The 9,538-nt window shown below is 35.5% G+C and overlaps 2 protein-coding genes across 2 annotated transcripts; both read left to right on the top strand.

The window, feature by feature from the left end:
• Positions 1-3,521: 3,521 nt before the first annotated feature.
• Positions 3,522-4,290, top strand: LOC118480211 (putative F-box/LRR-repeat protein At3g58920). The gene is made up of 2 exons (XM_035974937.1): positions 3,522-4,091; positions 4,237-4,290. The coding sequence occupies exons 1-2, from the start codon at positions 3,522-3,524 to the stop codon at positions 4,288-4,290; spliced, it is 624 nt and encodes a 207-aa protein (XP_035830830.1).
• Positions 4,291-4,770: 480 nt separating this feature from the next.
• Positions 4,771-5,467, top strand: LOC118480598. The gene is made up of 2 exons (XM_035975707.1): positions 4,771-4,986; positions 5,115-5,467. Exons 1-2 carry the CDS (start codon positions 4,771-4,773, stop codon positions 5,313-5,315), a joined length of 417 nt encoding a protein of 138 aa, XP_035831600.1. The 3' UTR covers positions 5,316-5,467.
• The last annotated feature ends 4,071 nt before the right edge of the window (positions 5,468-9,538 follow it).

Raw genomic sequence — 9,538 nt, 5'->3', positions numbered from 1 at the left:
ATCCAGCGAATATTCCCACTCGAACGTTGAGGACCAAATCTTTCAGGTTCAACGGCTCCCTCACAACGAATTCGCCCGAGTCTTAAGGAGAAGAAGTCCTGATGACCGTTAGTAACTTGCAGCCATTAACCTGCACGTGTTTAATTCACTCAACCTCAGGATATCGCCCAGGATGTTAGCAATATCCTCGTCAAGCATCCTGGTCACAAATGAACAATTAAAAGCGGGATATTAGTCAGGATATGTATACTCAGAAAATGACCCATAACAGGTACAATAGCCGAATTGATGATAGATGTCTTTGTGAAGAGCTTGTGTTAGAATAGCAAACGCCTTCTTCTCTAAATCATATGCTTTCTTGTCGTCTTCAAGCATATTCGCCAATGCCGCCGCACTTGAACCTGCTTCTTCGAGGTTTGTATTGTATGGAGAGGTGAAACACGTCCATAATTCTGTGTTTTGGCCTAGAACGTAAGTATGGAAACGACCCTTCCATGATGAATAGTCGTTCATGTGATTCAACTTTGGCGGGCGATTGTTGCTACCCGTCTCCCTCTCACTAAGCAATAGATTTTGAATGCTTTGATTTTGATTCGACACCAATGCCCATTGACTTGCACTTATTGATTGTGGAGGCATGACATTCCTTAACCATGTGGCTGCCGAAGTCTGATCTTGACGTGGTCGTGGATCCGTACTCCAATCCCATGGACTCGTACTCATGATTGATGTTAGAACAACTGTACCTGATTAAACACTTGAAAAGGGAATGTTAAGATATGTTTGCAAAGCTTCAGTTTAAAGTCACAAGGATGCTTGACGAAATCCTGTATAACGAACTCATAGATTTCGTTCAAAACAACTTTTGGCGAAAATGTTGATTTCATCCAAGACAGACCCTTGACGAAAATAGAGATTTCGTCCAGAAAGTGATTTCGTCGAAAACAAGTGATTTTGTCTAATATGTAATTTCGTCGACAGTCTGTAAGATATTTTCCAAAATAAAAGATCAAATCTTTCTGACACAAAGTTGGTGACACTATTTCAACACAGCATGCTTTATCTGATTTTGAAGCTTCTTTTTCTCACCAACTCATCATCACACATACACACTATAGTCAACTTAATATATTAAAATTGACAAACACCTTACTTTCTCAGCTTTTCAAAGTTTTCAATTTCAACAAACCATCATGGTTTTGTACACACAAGTCAAACAATGATATAATACTCGAATAACACTTCACTTATATATCAAACAAGATCTACCACTAATATATATCAAGATCAACAAGAAAAAATGAAGAACACACTTGAATATTCCGTCCAACTTTTCACCAGAGAAAATTTCCGGAACAATATTTTGCTTAAACTTTCAACAAAAACCAAACTCCAAACATGCACACATGTAATGTAACAAGGTTTTCAATAAAACTATAGCAAAAACAACACTTTAAACACAGATTTTCAGCAATATTTTCAGAAAAAAAATGATCTTTAAATAATAAAAGTTTATGAAAATGAAGAACACACTTGTTTCAAGCAACACAATGTTTGGTTTTAAACAAGGAAAAGAGCCAAAGCTCTGATACCACTTGTAGGTCCGTTTTTCTCGGAGGATCTGATAGGTAACCTATCCTTGTTTATCACAAACACTATCACGGGTGCAGAATCCCCGCAAAGGTGCAAACCAAACAAACGTAAAAGCAGATAGCACAAACAGATAATCAAAGATTCACTTGGATTAAAAGGATGAGAACAAACTGCAAACACATGCACACAATGCTTGACGATAAACTCTCAGTTTCTCTCTATGCTCTCATGGACTAAACTATGAAACATACCAAGTATATATATCCTGACCAACGGCGAAATCCCATATGACGAAAACAATGTGTGACGAAATCAAGGATTTCGCCACACACATACTGACGAAAACAAGGGGAGTTCGCCATATATGATTCCTGACAAAATCATGGATTTCGTCAAACCCAAACATGTACAAAAATCACTTAGGCATGGACAGTAAAGCATGATTACACAAACTCTACACATAATGCACACTAGCATTAGGTTAAGATACAAATACAAAGACAAGACGTCATACCAAGTAGGATAGGAGGATATCCGACTAGGTAGACATGACAGAACATACAGACTCGATTACAAAAGACCGTTTAACATACAACGAAACAAGACAAGTTACAGACACATAAATGCACTAACAATTAGCTGCACGAATAAACCTCGGAGGCATTGTTATGGTTTTATACCCTCCGAAACGCGAAGACTTTAACACTAGTTAGGAAAAAAAGCATCATCAATTATATTGTATTTATTTTGCCATATTTTCTTGACAATTTCCCCGTTGGTCTTTTTCTTAAAAGAGGTTTGAGTTGTGACACTTAGGTGCTGTTTGTTTTTTCTGAAAAGCTCTGCACAAGCTCTTCTTTCTGCGTCGCGCAGACCACGCGCAAACATTGCCACACATAGAGTGTTTGTTTTTCCGAAGACGTTTCATTAAAAAACGTCCGCACGAGCTCTTCTTGGTGCAGACTTGGTCCAATCACTTCTAAGATCTTCTAAGGTCTACAGAGAGTTAAACACCACCACTCATGATCACCACCACCCATCACCACCACCACCACAGTTAACCACCACCGTCCACCACCCACCACCACCATCTACCATCATCACCACCACCACCCACCACCACCGTTCGTACACCACCGCTAGTTTATTTTAGAAGTCTGCATACATTAAAAAACAAACAACCTTCTTCTTGCAGATTGCAGAGGTTTGGTCTACCTCTTCTTCTAAACATGTCTGCAGATGTGGTTCGCAGACTGCAGACATTTTACCTCTTAAAAAACAAACAACATCTTAAAGAGTAAAAAGAAAATAATAAATAAAGAAAAATAATGATCAATAATAAAAAAATAAAACAAAAGTAAAAAGAAAATAATAAATAAAGAAATATAATGTAATAATGATCAATAATAAAGTAAAGTAAAACAATATATAAGAACCACGTAGAAGATCTACTTACTATATATAAATGATTTTAAATGGATTGGAACATTATTTCCACATAGGACCATTAATTAAATGGTATACCACCCCCCTCCTTGATTGATGGTGGTTCCCATGGATTAAACCACGATTGCCACGACCCTCCCATTTGAAAATTTTAAGACAAAAATAAATTAAAAAAAATAAATGGGATAGTGGTTTGGGTCATGACCACACCCTTAGGGTAGTGCTTTTAAATGATGAATTAAAGATGGATGACATAGTGCCTATGTGGAGGATCATGGTGGTTATGAGGGTCATGACCACACCCTATAGCCTAAGAATGAAGTATGGAAATCAGACACATGAGGAAAGGAAATCGGGTGTACAGCCATCGGAATACTTGACCCGAAATCTTTTCCAAATTCAAAATAACAATTAATCACCGAATAAAGGCTGAATTTTATAGTTTGTATAATTCTTTCAGTTTTAATTTCCATTTTGTAGAGATGGATCGAATCTCAGAGCTTCCTGAATATATTGCTCATCACATACTCTCGTTTTGTAATACATCCGATGCCCCTCCTGCAGAGCTTGTTCGAATGAGTGTATTGTCCAAGACCTGGTTTCACCTAACCGCTTCTTTCCCGATTTTAAATTTCAAGATTGATAATTTTGTATCGCGAGATAGTTTTTTTAAGTATGTTGAGTATACCACCTCAAGGTTTTACCATCAAAATCTCACTGCATACAGGTTCAGGTTCAAGGCAACTCTCGAGGCGCCTGCAGAATTGGATATTGTAAACAGATGCCTTGAATTACTTCTTAAGAAAGGCGTGACGAAGTTGGTGATTGATATTACTAACCCATCAGAATCTGTTATGCCAAAGTACCGTTTGCCTAACATAGTCCTATCTGTTTCTGTATTAAAATATCTGACTATTCGTGGCTGTGACTTACCTTCCTCCTTGTTGATTGATGCTCTCAAGTTTAAGTCTTTGATTTATTTGGAACTCGAACATGTCTACATAGATGACGAAGTGATTAAGTATCTCACTGCTAGTTGCCCTCTTCTACAAGTACTTAGGGTCTTCTATTGTCATGGTTTCAAAAGATTTTGTGTTTATGGGCATCAAAATCTTCAAAGTGTTACTATTTATAGTGACAGTCTATTTGAAAAAATAGACATTGAAGCACCAAAACTGTATCGTCTTGTGGTATTAGATTATGATCGAAGAGGGCCACCGCAAATCATGTTGGCTTCATGCGAAAAGCTAAGAACAGTGGCTTATTGTGGATATCCCTTAGCCAACTCGAATGGTTTTACTAATTTCTTATCCAACTTCCCATTTATTAAAAAGTTGGTTCTGGTTACTAAGTATAAATACAACCACCTCAAGTTGTCAAATAATTCCTTGAGGACATTGGTGTTAAATTTAGACTTTGATTTGGAAGAAATTGAGTTCAGTACCCCCAATTTGGATTTATTTATATACTCTTGTGATCCTTGGTATATCCGGCATGCGACTAGCCATTTACCCCACTTGAAAGCATGCATGCGGTGTTATCCTGATGGCTCTATAGATACTCTTTGGTTTCAGAGGTTGAGGCTATTTTTGGACAAGAAAAATGGATTCAAAGCTTTGAACTTGTATATTCATACGAACCGGGTTTGTTTTTTGTTTATCTATTACTTTGTTGTTGACAATTATATGAAACAATACCAACACAATGATGTTTATGACTATACTCACTCCAATGGACTTGCAGAAATTCGTTGTGTTAGAAAACCTAAAGGCGATTGAGTTGCCACCTTATGAACTCGAGCATATTGAGCTACATTTTGAGCATGAAGAATCATCTGATTATGCAGCTTTTGTGGATGCTGTACTTTGGTGTTGCCGTCCTCGATCTCTAAGCTTAAGATCATCCTTTTCTTTAACTGATTTTGAAGAACAGAGTGATCTTGTCAAGGTAAGAGTTATATGTGCTTTCTTTGATTATCCTTTACTGGACTTCAACATTGTTTAGATATCAGATTTTGTTTGTACACCGCAGTTAAGTAGATATATTAGTTTTTCTTTTTCTATTTTTCTTTTCAGTATACATACAGGAAGCTACTTGAACAAGAAGATCAAAGCCGTACCAGTGTTCAGATTGTGTCGCCTTCCTCTTCTAAAGCCCGTAAGCAGTTTTGGGGCTTGATGCCATTGCTGGGGGGATCACTTCGTGAAGAGAAAGCAATTAGCTTCATAAAGGAAGAAGGTAATTATTTTAGGCAGATTCTTTACCTCACTTATTAATATCCAAACAGTTGCGCAAGTTGTCCAAGAAGAAGCAGGATAATGGAACAGTCAAAGGTATGCGGAGATGGAGATTTGCTGATGCATTGAATTTAGGGGTCTTATCCGTTAGGACGAACGTATGATAGTTATTATAAAGATTAGAATTTATGGCAGAAACAAGTCAAAACTGAATTTCATATATGTTTTGCATTTTTATGTTTACATATGTAGTGACGGTTTTAAATCATGACAATGATGTTTTGCCTAAATATATTAATATATACTTTAAGGTTTTGCTTCATTACTGTTCAAGTTATATTTGGCCTTACTAAATGGTTTTTCTGTAGCCGGGAGAAACAGTCCCATGGGAAACCGGTCATAACGGGTCAATTTTAAAAAGGATCAGTTTGCTTCCGGTCAAAATGGGTCTTAGACAAAAGTGGGTTCAGGTTGAAATGTGTCACTTACGAAAAAGTCTCAAATGACTAAATAAATAACTATAGAAATTATTTATAATAGTTTTTGTGTTTCTTGTTTAATATAAGCATAAGATGCTTAGAATTCGATCCGAATATTAATACTAAACCAGAAGAAGTCAACATCAATAAAATTAGTGATGCATAACCAAAAAAAGGTCAATCACGTATGAAGAGTTTTTTCCTAAATGGGTGTTGATGGAAAACTTATTTACCAAAATAGGTGATTTGAAAAATAATTACCAAAATAGGGTTTTTTCTATATTTCTTTATTTTTTTAACTAATATGGTATAATTCTTCTATTTTTATTTAATCAACATATCACATTTATATTCTTTTCTTCCATCTAACTCATTATATAGATTTTTTTAACTAACTTATTAATTATTATATATATATTTTTTCTTTTTTTATAATGAAACCCATGTTAAAACAAACTGAGTGCTAATGCCTCTCATCTACTGTTTTAATTTATTTTTTTAGATTAATTTTTCATTTACTATCGTTTGTGTAATTGATTACCAATTCAAATGAAAACCCATAATATAGTATTTCTTAAAGTTACATAAATTTTATTAACAATGGGTTGATGTAAACATGAACACATGCCTCGTTTACAAAAAAAGAAAACCATGTTTGTGTTTGATTGTTTGTTCGATTAACGTTAAATAAATGAACATGAACTTGCTACTTTAGTGATTGTTTACATCTCTAAAATTAGAATGATTTAGCTCACATAAATGTAAAAGGAAATAAAAGAAAAAATGTTATGAAAAAAGAATTATATTTTGGTTGGTTAAAAAGTAAATACAGTATAAAGAGTAATTGTTTGAAGAAAATAGATTAAAAACATATTAGGTTAATTGAAAAAAAAAGAAAAAAAATATAATAAAATAGTTAATAATAAAGAAATAAGAAATAACACTCATTTTAATAATTTTTTTAAAAATCACCCATTTTGGTAAATATTTTTTCCACCCTCACCAATTTGAGAAAAAGTCATTGCAACATATATATTTTGGTAATTATTTTTCAAATCACCCATTTTGGTAAATAATTTTTCCACCTACACTCTTTTGGGGTGCTACAGAAAAGAAACATAATATAACCGACACAGATTTCACAACGATCAGCCGCAACTCTATGACGGCTCAAATCGGATTTGATTCCAACCAATATGATCACAAGGCGGCATGGTCTCTTAGCTCACATAACCACCTTTGGACATTGTCAAAGGTTTTTACTTTTTGTGATGTCATACGCAACTATGGTATGCACTCTTGCCTTGTCGTGTCCCAAATTTGTTGAGGCGGGAATCAGACACTGACATCATCAGTAGCTCATAACCAAAAATATTATTATATTAACAAGGAAGAACCTTAAGGAATATATTAGATCGAAATTCACAAAAAAAGCAGATGATTCAAGAGCTCATTTGATGATTAAAGCATAAAAGCACCAAAATTAGGGCACGGAAGAAATACCAGGAAGCGGAGGGTGTTTTATCCCAAAACAAAATCCACTGCTACAGCTACTGCGTTTTCAATTTGATCTTCTTCGGTGCAAGTCCGTGCTTCGATTTCTTCAAATCCAGGGATCGAATTTCAGATTGTAATGCACTTGTTGTAAGAATTTAGAAGAAAAGGAACATGTGGTGTGGTGGTGGTTTACACTCAGGTGGCATGTGGGTTTTGGGTGACTCCACTGAGTATGTTTTAGGGTTTCTCCGATACATTATAATATTTATAAGACGGTGTTTAAGAACACCGTCTAAAGCTTGCATAAAATAGTATAAGATGGTGTTTAAGCAATAGACGGGGTTTTTTTGAATTTTCTTGAATATTTTAATCAAAACAGCACAATGGTCATATGGGTATTGATTTTAAGACGGTGTTATTGCTTTAACCCCGTCTAAAATAAAACTTCAACACCGTCTAATACTCCATTTTGTACTAGTGAGTCACTAGATGAGTAGTGAACTTTTTTATTCTATTTGTTGTTTCTTCTTCAGTTTACATACATAAGAGAAGTTACTTCAACAAGAAGACCAATGTCATACCAACATCCATTATTTCACTTTCAAAATGGTCATAAAAGTCTTCGTTAACCTTGTCGTCAACTTCTTCCACATAGTCATCGTCATCATATTTATTCCATGGTTAATCATTCACATCTTGGTTTACATCAGATTTATTCACAACTTGGTTACCGTATTCCTTCACAACCAGAGCTTCATGAACCTGGTGTTGAACCACCTGGTTTACATCAACATGATCTTGGACCACCTACTTTACAACAATAATGTAACTTACAAAGAGCAAAAGACTTTCAAAAACCATGACCAGCAGGGAAAATAAAACAAAACACCCTGGAGGACCCGCTGTAACCTCTAAAAATCAAACACCTAAAAGCATTGAGCTCGTGACTCGCCCCATTTGTTCCAATCGGTCACCTTCCATTTCAACCTTTGAGCTTGGACTTCTCTGCTGGCTTTTGTACCTTATTGGAAACCAAATCGTTTCGAGCTCTCCACAAAATCCAGCAAGATAAAAAATAACCGACAGTTTAGGGTAAACTATGGGAACTAAAAGTGAAGTGTAATCAGCGACCCACGTAATCTCGTCTCAAAAATTTCAAAAACAAGAATTCGAGATTCCTTCGAATACTGATCACCGAAACTAAAGGGATCACGCTTATTAAATTTAATCACTCAACCTCTGCTGCAGGGTGAGTACTTTAATTTCTCCAAATTGTAAATTTGATTTTTTGTACTTTAATTCTTTAGATTTGTAGTTGGTGAAATTGGAGAGATGGATCGGATTTCACAGCTTCCTGATTTTATTCTTCATCGCATCCTCTCTTGTATTGATTCTTTGGATTACCCTGCCCAGCAGAGCTTCTTAGCTAGAATGAATGTATTATCTAGGAACTGGTTTCACCTAACTGCTTCTTTCCCGATTTTAGATTTCTATATTGATCAATTTAGTTCTTGAGAATGTTTTTTCAAGTATGTTGAATATACCACTTCCAGATTTTGCCACCAAAATGTCACAGTTGACGAGCTTCGTCTTGTTACAGATATATGGAAGCCTGCAGAATTAGATATCGTTAACAGATGTCTTGAATTAGCTCTTCATAAAGGCGTAAAGTTGTTGGAGATTGATCTTACTAACTCGTCAGAATCCCCTTTTGCTTCTGCTGAGTACCGTTTGCCTAACATTCTCTTATCTGTTTCTGTGTTAGAATCTTTGAGCATTCATAGCAGTCACTTGCCTTCTTCCTTCATGGTTGATGCTGTCAAGTTTAAGTCTTTGATTTACTTGAGACTTGACTACGTCAAATAGATGATGAAGGGATCACGTATCACGTATCTAGTCAGTAGTTGCCCTCTTCTACAAGTTTTTGTCATTAAAAGTTTTGATGTTTTAAAAAGATTTTGTGTTTATGGACATCAAAATCTTCAAAAAGTTATAATTTACTTTGACACTTCAGTTGAGAGAATAGATATCGACGCGCCAAATCTATCCTATCTTTTAACAGAAGATCCAGATGGAAGAGGGGCGCCACAAATGAACTTGGCTTCATGCAAAAAACTGACAGCAGTATTTTACTATGGAGATCCCTTACCTAACTTCTTATACAACTTCCCTTTCCTTACAAATTTGTTTTTGGCTACTGAATATGCAACAACCTCAAGTTGTCAAGTCATTCCTTGAGGATGTTGGTGCTGCATTCAAACCATGGTTTGGATGAAATTGTGCTCA

Source organism: Helianthus annuus, chromosome 7 (assembly GCF_002127325.2).
Source record: "Helianthus annuus cultivar XRQ/B chromosome 7, HanXRQr2.0-SUNRISE, whole genome shotgun sequence".
Taxonomy (NCBI): domain Eukaryota; kingdom Viridiplantae; phylum Streptophyta; class Magnoliopsida; order Asterales; family Asteraceae; genus Helianthus; species Helianthus annuus.
The sequence above is the reverse complement of the archived record's forward strand: the minus strand, read 5'-3'. Positions and strand labels throughout refer to the sequence as shown.